Below are 12,484 nucleotides of genomic sequence, written 5' to 3'. Positions count from 1 at the left end.
ATAATGTAATAATTATAATATTTTTTAATTAAAACTTCATTCTAGCAACTTTTATAGGTAATAATTGTTAGCTATATAAAACACAAGAATTTCAACAACTTCAGTATAAACATTTGCTGTTATCACACTACTACATCAATAACCAAAGATGATGTTTAAGGAGATACTATGCTCATCAGGAGACACAAATAAAACAAAATGCCTTTTACATTTTTTTAAGTCAAAGTTTGCTTTCAAGGGCTGTTTCTTTGCTTTTTCCTTATCTGATATAAAAAAAATTCCTACTCTCATTCTTCTCTTGAAGGCAGCAAATGAGCTTTCAATACTGTAGCAGCTGTGCTGCAGCAGCCAGGCTTCCTCCTCCTCCTCTTCCAGCGGACACAGGATAATAGCCTTAAGTCCTGCACTGCAATTGAATCAGAGCTGGCCTCATGTCAACCACAGCTGCTCTTATTAGAAAGCAAAGAGGGAGATAGATGCAAAGGGGGTGGAGGGGTGTGTGTGTGTGTGTGTGTGTGTGTGTGTGTGTGTATGTGTGCCCTCACATACACACACATATAGTCATAAGCCAACAAGCAGACAAAATAAAGCAAGAAATCCACAGAGAGATCTAACACAAAGCCATTCAAAATTTAAGCCCAAGTGAGATTGACAAAAAGGCATAGGGGTCTCAGAAGCTGAACTCCATCACTGAAAGAGGAGGTACACACAGACAAGAAGCCAGGATGAAGTAGAGTGAAGGAGGGGTGACACACAAACACATCAAGAAGCCAAAACAAGACAGCAATAAACAGCCATCAGTGCAAATATGGATTTAAGCCCGAGGCCGGGCACACCATGCTGGATGTGGTTCTGGGCGTTGTTTCCCTCTGAATTTATTGCCCAAATCATCCTTTGTTCACATCACCCAGCGGGATGTTGAACAAAGGAGGAAGGGACAAGAAAACTAGAAGAGGACTAAACACACTGACAGGCTGGAAGCTACACAGCAAGATGCGTGGTAGAGCTGCAAATCACCAAAGCAGCACTCAACCATAGCTTTCCTGGTTTTGTTTAGCCACAACCACTAGGCTGCTCCCAGTATGGTCTTCACTGACACCATAACTCCTTTAAGCTTCCACGTCTATTTCAGAGCTTGCTGAACTGACAGGCTATTCTCTCCACTGTGTAACTTGTAAATAAAAACTGAATGAAATAATTTGAAAAGCTTTTAAATCCCATATTTTATTGAAAACAGTATCAAAACTACAAATCAAAATTTGAAACGGAAAAACTTATTGTTTTTTGAAAAACATCTTCATTTAATGATGCCAGCAACATGTTTCACTAGATTTAGGACAGGGGGACTTGTGTTGTATCAGCTCTTCTTTTAGCAGCACTCTGCAACCATTTAGGAACTGAGGGGACTGAAAGGAAAATGTTTTCCTAGCTCTGCTTGATAAAGATTTCAGCAGTTCGGGGCCTCCTTTGTTGTATTTCTCACCTTATAATGCACCAAATGCTTTCAGTAAGTGACAAATCTGGACTGCAGGCAGGCCAGTTTAGCACGTGGCCCCTTATTATACAGCCATGCTGCTGTAATTCCTGCAGAATGTGGTTTGGCATTGTCTTGCTGAAGTAAACGAGGCCTTCGCTGAAAAAGACATTGCCTGCATGGCAGCATACAATATCTTGCTCCTAAACCCATATACAGTATATCATTCAGCATTAATGGTGCCTTCAAAGATGTGCAAGTTACTTGAGCTGTCTGCACTAATGTGACTCTACAACATCACAGATGCTGGCTTTTGAACTGCATGCTGCTAACAAGTCAGAGGGTCCTTCTGCTTTTTAGCCAAGAGGATGAAACATCCATGATGTCTGAATCTTGTTTATATATGTTTTTTTTTTCTTTGCATGGTACAGTTGTAACTTGCTTTTGTGGATGCAATGTGACACCATGTTAGCTGACAATTGTTTTTCAGAGGTATTCCTGAGCCCATGCAGGGATTTTCATTAGAGCCAGAAGATCATGACCATTCAGTAATGGTTTTCCACCTTGTTCCTTGGTTAAAGAGATTTCTCCAGATTCTCTGAATCTTTCAATGATATTATGTACCTTAGAAGATGAAAACGGCAAAATCTTTGCAATTTTACATTGAGATGCATCAATTCTTAAATTGTTGAGCTATTTGCCACACAGAGTGATGAACCTCACTCCATCCTTACTTCTAAAAGACTCAGCCTCTCTGGGATGCTCTTTTTGACCTGTTGCCAATTACCTAAGTAGTTGTGAGGTGTTCCACCAGGTCCTTTGTTGCCCTTGTCTCGATTTTTTTTTTTTGTAATATGATGCTGGCATCAAATTCAGAATAAGCTTATCTAAAACAAAATGTATTAATTTGAACATGAGATATCTCATCTTTGTACTGTTACCAAATGGATATGGGATAAAAGGGGTCTGGAACTGGGGTTGTACATTGTTTGCAGAAGTCATCATCTACTTCACAAAAGTTATTATCTTGTTCACACAAAATCTGGATGCTTATGCTTAACTGGGTGAGTGCTGGTTTAAAAAGGTAGCAGCCATCAAGGTCAGCAAGAGCAACCTAACCATTGTCTGTTAGGTACAGAAAGACATAGGCAGAGTCCTCCGTCAGTGCTGAGGTCAGTTAATGTCTCAGAGGATCCACTGTGCCAACAAGTCCTCAGAATCCACAGTGTTTGAAAAACCTTTTAAAATATTGATAGTGAAGATGATTAAATTTTTATACTGGCAGTGATGGGCTGTGCTAAACAAAAGCAGTGGGTGGCTGCTGAAGGTGTGACTGTTGACTTAGCATTATTTATTGATCACCAGTGACTAACTATGATATGCCTCATCAGCCATTCACCAGCAGTGACAGAGGGACTGCATTTACAGTTATTAAAAACAAATTTTATTTCCCGAGGACATTTTGAATAAAAAATTTTTAGGGGAGTCTCAGAAATGTTCTGAAATATTTTCTATTTATCTAAACAATACCATTTATTTGCATATAACTTTTTAACACTATTTAACACAATTTTAATCCTAAAAACAACCTTGGCTTTTCTAAATGTTATATACAGTATATTTGCATGAATTTGATGATTCACAAGCCATAAGTAATACACAGAAATGTTTTTTTTTTTTTTTTTAAAGATTCCTACAGTGAAACTACAGTAGTAAAACTACTGTACATTATTGAATGCATGGTCAGGGAGCACCTGAAAACCTCTGCTCTAACTTGTACAAATGGAACCTTTAATACATAGATAAGTGGTACAAGAGCCGTTCTTGATGGAAAGCCCCACAATGACCTTTTGAGATCCTGGTTTAATTTCTCATGATACATCTAAGTGCAAGTGGTCTTTGCTCAGCTGATAAAGGAACCAGGGCCCCTGCACTCTAATTAACTGGATTCTATTTGCGACCTAATTGCTTTGCCTTTACAGCAATTCTCTGTCATTCAGTCTGCTGGCCTATGTTTGTGCTTGGGTGACTGGCGTACAGGGAAAGACTGGGGTGATGGAGATAGTTATGGAACGGCTGAAGAAAAATCCGAGCAGATCACAAAAGACAGCACATTTACTGTATATGTGTGTGCATGTGCCTGAACTGATTTTCAATAGCGCTGACAGTGTTCCTGCGTGTGGGAGTGCTGTGACAGACCTCCAGTTAGCTCCAGGAGCCATTTAAATCAAGATCATGTTAATAAACCAAGTGATGCAAACACCATGCAAACACACACACACACACACACACACAAAATAAACAAATACATACATATATAATCAAGTGGTTTATTTTTGAGTGTTGAATTTATTAGTTGAAAGTAGTTTGTGTTTGTGTTATTGTTATAATTGTTTAAAAAAATATCATTAACCACACTGGTAATAAATAGATCTATGTCATTTATGAAACCTAAGAAAGAAATGTTCACAAAGCTGCATATAATTCGGTGTAAACATTTCTTTAACTATGATAGACAGACAGACCAGTCCATAAAATTGATGCAGTACAGATATAAATACAGCAATGGTTACATAAAGTCCTAACTATAACACTTTACTTTCAGCAGCCATTTTTCTCTTACCTAAATGGATGATATGTGACATCCATCATAATCTAGACTCATAAATTTAGTTTTTAGGAAGGAGCATACTGCCACTTACTTCAGGCTTCTGCTGTCTCTCCTTAATTTTTTACAGTATTACTGCTCACACTCACAATCTGGTTGAGTCGATACCAGGCGGCTTGCCTCTTAATGAATCTATTTGCTGAGACCTTGGTCCAGTCTACTCAGCATTCTTCAGCTCAGCCAAGTGGTAAAACTGAATGACACGGTCATCTGAGGTTAGCCCACATCTTCAGATTGTATTGATTGTTTATGTGGACATAGTAGTGTCAACGAGCGGAAGAGAGTTGATCTTAATCCATTGATAAGACAGTGCAGAATAAACAAAACATAAGCTATAGCTGTCATCCTCTTGGCAAAATATGTTGTTAGACGACAGCTGTGCTACGTGGCAAGTGTTGAGGTATCATGGGGGCTAGTTTAAACTTGGCTCAGAAGATGCCTTCACCATCTAGGGATCCAGAAGGCCAGAATGTGAATGTTAAAATAATGTAAATCAACAATGTACAGCAATGCAGTATTACATGGCTACTTATGTCTTCCATTAAAGTTATCTTGAACACTTATGTACTGCCAGCTATTGCCTTATAATGTCTGGAAGTGAATCTGAAATTTGCATATAATGTGAGCTTCAAATCACCTCCTCCCTTTCAGTCAATCAAATACTATAGATGTAGCCTCAGGGAGGGCACGTGGTAATGATCAAATATTTATTCCAAAAATTGTACTCATGAGTTTGCTCAAATATTGGTGGAGACATGTTCCTACCTGTCCATAGACTCCTGAGGGAAATATCTGACTCTTTAGTTATTTAAAAGCCAAAGTACTGTACACAGTACATGAGCATCCTTACTCATCAGTTGTCCTTCAGTAAACACTTAATCCCTACCAGCTCCACAAAAGACAGCTCATGATAATATACCATATACAATATGATGCTTTATGTTGTTATAGCTTAAGGACATTTGATAAACCTTAATGTCAGTGCTAAACCAACAGATGGTGATGTAGTGTAAGTTAAAGCTACTCAATTTATTACAGCACAGTATGAATCAGCCTCCCAGTTGCATGAGTTTGCAATGAGGTCAAATAAAAATAGTAATAAATAGTGAATAATGAATGTTCATACATGCCTCGTCTGAATGTTTTTGAAAATCTAACCCTACACCCCCCTGTCTTGCTGGGTTACCAAGTTGGAAAGGCTCAGTAATTTGGGCTCTTTTCTTTTCATTGCATCTTCCATCTTCTTCCTCTCAGTCTGGCACTTACTCAGGCAGTCCTCACACAGCAGGCTCTCTTTGACCAGGTAAAGGCTTTCTGTTACTGTCATTAGCTTGTGGCTGGGTGCGTCCTCAGTAAGAATGGGGTTCCTGTCCAGATTGACCTTTTCCAGTTTGCTGAGCCTCGAGAGGCATAGGGGAACCTGGGTGAATCGGTTGTCTGAGAGGCCAATGTGGCGGAGCTCCTTCAAGGCAGCGATGGAGGTGGGAAGAGCTTCCAGCTGGTTGAGACCTAGGTTGAGCACGTGAAGCTTCTTTAGCAGGCCAATCTCGTGGGGAAGGCTCGTCAGACGGTTGTTACACAGATTCAAAACCAGCAGGTTCTGCAGGCGGCAGACAGTCACAGGGATATGCTCCAGCTACAACACAAACAGTGACACATATAATAAACAACAAAGCCATTTATACCTACTTTTTATATATTTTTCTTCATGATCCTTTGTTTTAAAAGGCATTTTGGTGTGGATATAGTCACACGATGCTTGCTTACCAGATGGGCAAGTCAGAAACTCCTCCAGGTCCCACAACACCCAGGGGTCCAGAAGGGGTAATTTGATAAATTTCAAATTCATTTGTTATCAGTGTTTGCACCACATAAAGCACAATATACTGTAAAATGAAATAAAAGGGGCTTTATGGTGCCAACAGTGTTATTAGCTCGTTTAGATGATCAGTTTATTATTTGAGGTTACTGTATCTTGTGTATACAGTGGACATATTGCTAAATGAATTCATGCGTATTTAATTGTACTCAAACTAGTTTAATAGCTAATATGGGTCCACAGCTCATTCTCTAGTCCTATTTGGCACAAAAAAATACAAAAAAGAATAAAGACTTGAAAAAGATTTATCATGACCAAAGGATCCAAGAAACTAGTTTCAGTGCACTAAAAATGACTCTTTTTGGACCTTGTGGTACAAAGTAAAACAAAGCATCTCACAGTGTGTAGAAGAAAGTACAGGTGAAAAACAAGTTGAGGTTCCACCACAATTACATTTCGGGTACACACTCACTTTCTCATTTCCATCAGTGAAGATAAAACACAATAAAACATTTAGGAGTGATCTCCAATAGGTTAGAGTGAGGTCACAGAGCTCCTGATTTTTAATCCTAAATGTGGGTCAGCCTTCCAAACCACTGGAACCTGCACCTTCTACAGTGCAACCCGGCACCCTCCTTGAACGATGAACACCTTAGACCCACTCAAGCAGCTTCAGAGCCATGGATTATAAAACAGCTGTTGACACAGGCTGAACAGTACTCCACGTAAAGAGTGAACTGATTTTATGTGTAATAATTGGCAGTATGCCCCTTTAATAGTACAGGTGCCTTTTAAAGCATTTTTTGCTCAACTTCCTGCCTTACTCACATAGTTGCTGTGAAGATCCAAAACAGTGATGCTGCTGAACTGATCAATAAAATCTGGAATTGTTCTGATCAGGTTCCTGCTCAGGTACAGCTGGTCCATGTCATGCAGTTTCTGGATGCATTTTGGCACGGTGGTGATCTCCTTGAAACTGAGGTCCAGTCGTCGTTTACCATCCAGTGTCAGCTCCATGCAGTTCTGAACCATTTTCAGGGTGAGTTTCTTCCCTTTAGTCTGTTTGGTTTTGGTTCCCTTGGCCATGCTGCTGCAGGGAGACAGGACAGCGAAGAGGTCTGTAGTTAACAACAGTTAATAACGCACTGTGACAGAGGAGTTGATAGTGGAACCTCTCTGCATGATTATATTACCTAACGCTGTCTAGCCGGATGTAACTGTAGACAACGATCTTTCTCCTTAAATAAAATATGCATTATCACCACTTATTCCATGGCAAAACAAATTAACACTTTGCAGAGCCTGAATTCAAGAGTATTTAAAATGTATAATCACTATATAAAATAAATTTAAGTATCATAAAATTGTTAAAGTAAATGCTCAAGGTTTTTTAAACATATTTTTATTTTCTTTTAAAGACTTTAACAGTCAAAAAACTCTTATTGCTCACCTGCATTAATGAGTCCTCTTCTTAGATCCAATGCACTGAATACCAGGAAGAAGACAAAAGAGAATAAGACACCTTCTGTAGGTTGAGTGTCACTTCTGTCTCCAGCCTGAGAATTCTACGTGATATCAAGATGCCACCAAATAGCATTGTAATCAAAACCTAGTCTGACTTGTTGTTGTTGAAAAGGAATGAGCTGACATGTTTTGTGGTGGCTGTCTGTCAGGCAGCCTGCAGCTCTGGCCTGGACTTGGTTAGACTTGGCATTTGTTTTCATCTGTTCCCAGGCAACTGCTGTTTGGTCTGAGTGTGCTTTATGGCAGTGAGCAACTGGACATCATTTAAAAATTTACAGTAAACTTTTCTAGGATTATTGTCTTTGAATGAAAATTGGCATCAGTGTTCACTGAGGCAACAAAGGCTGTAATTCTCCTTGGCAGCCTTGACATTGCTAGATGTTTATTTAAAAAAAAGAATATATAGGATTTTTTGAGTTGGAAAAAAATGGAAAGATTGTGTAAAATTATTACTTTATTTCATTTCCATTACTTTACTTTGGCTATTTCCAGTCACAGTTACTTAATTGAAACTTTTTGCAGTTGACATAAAAATCTCTGCGCATTTGGAATTTCTTTTCCAGATGTTCATTTACATTACTAGCAGAAAATAATGCAAAATTGGATTATTTTTATTTATTATCATAAATGGTCATGTGCATACAGTTGCATACAAATGAAACATAATTGAAAATAACCCCCACAAAAATAAATGCTGTTTATAATTATTAAAATATAGTCAAAGTTTATATATTTACCAGATTTTGTGTTAAAGTTGACCTTAACGTTAACATTTCACACACAGAGACTGCTGTGTTTGTAATTAGTTGTCAGTCTGATCTATTTCCCATGCTATAATAAAATACAGGAGTCACACGGCTGCATTGATATCTTTCTCGCTCACTATCTTGGACATTACTCAGCTGTGACCTGTCTAAATGTAGTCTGATGTGTTTCATATGACGCACTTTTACTTGATATAATTGCTGCACAATAATTCCAACCTGCCACTAGGTGGTGTTGTCTGCTTACAAATCACAGTGTCATGACATCCATAAAATTTCTACAGTTAATTGTCAGATATTCCTGAAGACACTGCAAGGTAAAAACATACCCACAGCTAGATTTCCTACTGTTGTTTAGAAAAATTAGAAATACATCTGTGACTTATAAGTAAAGAGTTCATTTTTTATGTCACTGCTGTAAATCACATTGTGGTTATATTTGATAAGTACTGACCAGGAAGTGGGATCTGGTGCATGATATCAAGATGAACAGAAAAAGGCTCTTAAGATGCATAGGGAAAAATATAAAGGCAAATATTTTCATTGTAACACCACTCTTAGCACCAACTTTCTATTTTTAATTACAAAATATCAGAAATGACCCCTTAGAGAACAGAAAATTAGAGTCACAAGGATTTTGTTAACTTATTGGCTAGAATGTTCTGGTTAAAAGAACTATAGGCCTTTTTCATGAATATGTTTTAACTTGCCACAGAAAATAATAAAACACAAGTATAAAAGACATAAAACCAGGCCAAACTGATTTTATGTGATTTTGCTCTTGCAATTTTTTTTTATATTTTGCTAGTGCTATTTTTTTTAAATAGCTGAAATACAACATAGCAACACTAGTGCTGATGCCAAGTTGGTGAGAAAACTTTGAGGCACTACTATAAATTTGCTACAATGACAGATTCTAAAAGTGGAAGCTGAAGTACCTGATTAATTTTAAATCATAACCATGTTTCTCATAATTACAGTTTGAGGGTATTTATTCCAACCTGGTTATTTTTCTTAGGTCTGCATGCACCGACTTAAAATCAGGTCATTTATGGAACCACATTAAAAAGGGAATATTGTGTGTATATAAACACACACTTGAATTACGGCATTAAATATAATCATCCTGCAAAAAATAAGACAATTTGTTTGGGGTAGGGTTCAATTCCACTGTGCCCATCAGAGCAAAAGTAGAGGAAAAAGTAGCCACAAAATTGCATATTTTTTATAAACTACAGACAAACTCAAACCCTTTTTACTTCCTCTCTTGTTGCCCATGGTGTCCACCCAGGTCTACCCATGTGTTGCAAAATTATTTTTTATAAAAACAACAGGAGAGTGTCTAATATCGCCTATTAGCCTTTATCATTTCCCTCAGCAGTGTCAAATGCAGGTCAGGAGATATGCAGGTCAAATTGTAGGGAATGGCGCTGACCTAATTGAATGAGGGACTAGCAGTTCAGATTACACCTAATGAGTAGAAATGTGAACACAGTGTGAATGTGCATGTGTCTGTGTACTCAAGCAACAACTCCATCATCTTTGCTGTCAACTGAACATGTTGAAGAGTATGTGAAAGAAACTAGAGTTGAATTTAACAGATTTTAATGGTTGATTGAAATCACAATTGAGCCCAGAATGGTTACAGCACTTATCCAAAACTACAAAAAGAAAAGAATGACCACATAACATACAACAACACTGTTTTGTTCTAGTGTCTCGGTCTCACTTCCCTTTAAGACTGCTTTGTAAGTAGAGTTTTTGATTAGCAGTTAACATGTGAGATTATGAACTGTGTGAATTCTAAAAAAGGTCATTTAATTCATGCAGAATCGACATTTACAGGACACAAGCCGTTTTAAAAAGCACACATAAATATAATGCCAGAAAGATGCGGGTTTATCCTCTCAGGATCAGAGACATGGAATTGAACACAATGCTGAGAGAAGGCTCCAGGATTACTTTGTGATTTTTCTTTTCCAGGATGCTTCTGCATCCTTTGTCTTCTTTATGAACTACTGTTTAGGCATTCTAATTCAAAACACAAGTAAAGCTGCTTTTGTGCAGTGATGAGTGATAGCTTGCTGGACATGTTTTGGAAAGCTGGCACCGCAGGGGCAGAGGAATTCCATGTGTTTATCTAAGCCTTGAATGGATGCGGCTTTCCTTTCCTTTCCTTTCCTAACCCTAACTCTGTAACTGCTGTGTTGTCTTTGTTTCAGGGCTGGAAGTCCAAAGAGCCCCTTTCGTTTTGCTAATGTTTGTCCACATTTCATTCAGGAAAGCTTAAAATGAACTGCACAAAACAATCACTCAGTCTTTGAGAAAGTGTTTTTGGGTGGGTAAGTCAACTACCTTGTGGTAGTTGTTTGCATATGATGAATGTAATGACTCGGTCAGCAGCCAGTTTACTGCAATGTCAACACATAATGTTTCTGTTTCAGAAATTTCTATTGTGAAAGCTTGAAAATGCTAAACCTCATTTAGTTGTAATGAACTGATAAACGAATCTTCTCTTCCTCAACATAGTGTTTCTTTATATTCATGCAAGAACAGTCATCATCATTGCTAACTCTATGTAACATCAAAGCTCTTGGTGTTTGTTGGTCTTATTCATATTGATTCATTCATGAATAACTCTTTTTGCCTGTACACGGAGAGAGAAATCACAAAAATGTGAGCTATTTCTCAGTAGATTGGTGGTTTCTACTGTAATCTTTAACAGCCCATTTCAGTGTGTGATAACAGCAATTTTGTGGATTCACTGCATGTCATGCTGTGTAAGTCTAATAAAGTCTCGGTAGCACTCTAGGACAGGCTGTATAATGTCAGCTTTTAGGCATCCAATTATACCATGAATGTCCTGTGATTCATAGTGCTACAATGACGATACAAAATAATGTATGCAAATCCATTGGTTATGAATGGAAAGCCCAAAATATGTATTTTATGAAGTCAATACATTAAGTAAATATTAGAGGGGGAAATCACTTTGAATTTTAATTCAGTTCAGATCAAAAAATTGTAGCACAACAAACTGTAGACCTAACACTGACATATTATTACCTTATTACATTCATATGGTGAAAGAGTTAAAACAGTTGAGAATTTCACATCAAGCAGACATGGAGAGTTGTTTGTGTCCTAATAAAATTCCTATTTTCACTGGGTTTTTTTTAGAGCAGATGTGCTCTCCATCAGTTCCTGAAATTTATAAGTGGGTCTTCACAAGGTAAATGCTACACTAATAATTTTGTCTGTCTGCCTGAGCATCCAGTGGGTCTTTAGCTACAAGATGATGCAAATGTTTGCAAAGGTGAGAAAACCATAGAGTTGATTTCTCTGTAAATTTGTTTGTACAGACTACACATTTCACCTTACATTGTACTTTGAAGTATTAACAAAAAATATTCATTATTGTGAATTACAATATCAATAGTATTATTAACAAATATGTCCAGCAGAGCAGCTTTAAGAAATTTGCAAAAGAAGCTGAATTACAATCACTCAAAAGTAGAACATTAGATGACATTAAACAGTGTAAACAAAGCAAAAGTTCGAAGTCAGGGGGAAACCTCATTCTGCTTTTTGTCATTTACCACTCTCACTGTAGTGTGATGTCATCTTTCTGGGGAGCCCAGAGGGACGACATGCAGCCAGTGTGTGAATCTGAGACAGGCTGGTTCTTATTAGTTCTGCTTGGTCTGCAGTTCCATACAACAGACTAATAAATCTGGTAGTGAAGTGTCTCATCAGTTACTGTCTGTCAAACGGATCTAAGTGGGAGAGAATGAAAAAGCTAGTGGATTCAAAACAAGATCGAGGCTGTTGGTGCTTGCACTAAGCTGTGGCAAGCAGTTTTCTCTTTATGCATTTCACTTGCATTATGACTACTGCCAGATCTTGTTTTTTAACATCAGACATGCCAAATAATCTCCTCAACTCCTATACTTCTGATCAATGGCAACTATAAAAGGGAAAATATTAACACTGAACTGACTTGCAAAGGGGTAAACCTGCTTTCTTCCCATTTTCGGAGCTTTTTTGTCCATTACCATGCAGTAACAGAGTGAGCTCTAAAAACCCTTTGGTTTTTTTCTGATGTTTCCTTTCCTAGTCATCTTTTAGGAACTTGGAAAACAAACCTTTTCTTCCAAATTTATGACTGGAAAAACAGAATGCATATTTTTAAAATGACTGGACTTGGAGCACAGTGAGAAATTTGGGTTAACTTG

At 37.8% G+C, this 12,484-nt stretch overlaps 1 protein-coding gene across 4 annotated transcripts; it reads right to left on the bottom strand.

Annotated features, from left to right (window-relative positions):
- Positions 1-5,065: 5,065 nt before the first annotated feature.
- lrrc18b (leucine rich repeat containing 18b) lies at positions 5,066-7,661 on the bottom strand. 4 transcript variants are annotated; one of them, XM_020586001.1, is made up of 4 exons: positions 7,412-7,661; positions 7,155-7,199; positions 6,790-7,051; positions 5,066-5,778 (listed from the first exon to the last, which is right to left on the bottom strand). In XM_020586001.1, the coding sequence occupies exons 3-4, from the start codon at positions 7,045-7,047 to the stop codon at positions 5,302-5,304; spliced, it is 735 nt and encodes a 244-aa protein (XP_020441657.1). In that variant the 5' UTR covers positions 7,048-7,051; positions 7,155-7,199; positions 7,412-7,661; the 3' UTR covers positions 5,066-5,301. The 4 variants fall into 4 exon arrangements, with proteins under 4 accessions (XP_020441657.1, XP_020441659.1, XP_020441656.1 ...); XM_020586003.1 differs by having other exon boundaries at positions 6,790-7,048; XM_020586000.1 differs by lacking the exon at positions 7,155-7,199.
- Between the last annotated feature and the right edge of the window lie 4,823 nt (positions 7,662-12,484).

The sequence above is a fragment of the Monopterus albus genome, unplaced genomic scaffold (genome assembly GCF_001952655.1).
Source record: "Monopterus albus unplaced genomic scaffold, M_albus_1.0 scaffold392.1, whole genome shotgun sequence".
NCBI lineage: Eukaryota > Metazoa > Chordata > Actinopteri > Synbranchiformes > Synbranchidae > Monopterus > Monopterus albus.
The sequence above is the reverse complement of the archived record's forward strand: the minus strand, read 5'-3'. Positions and strand labels throughout refer to the sequence as shown.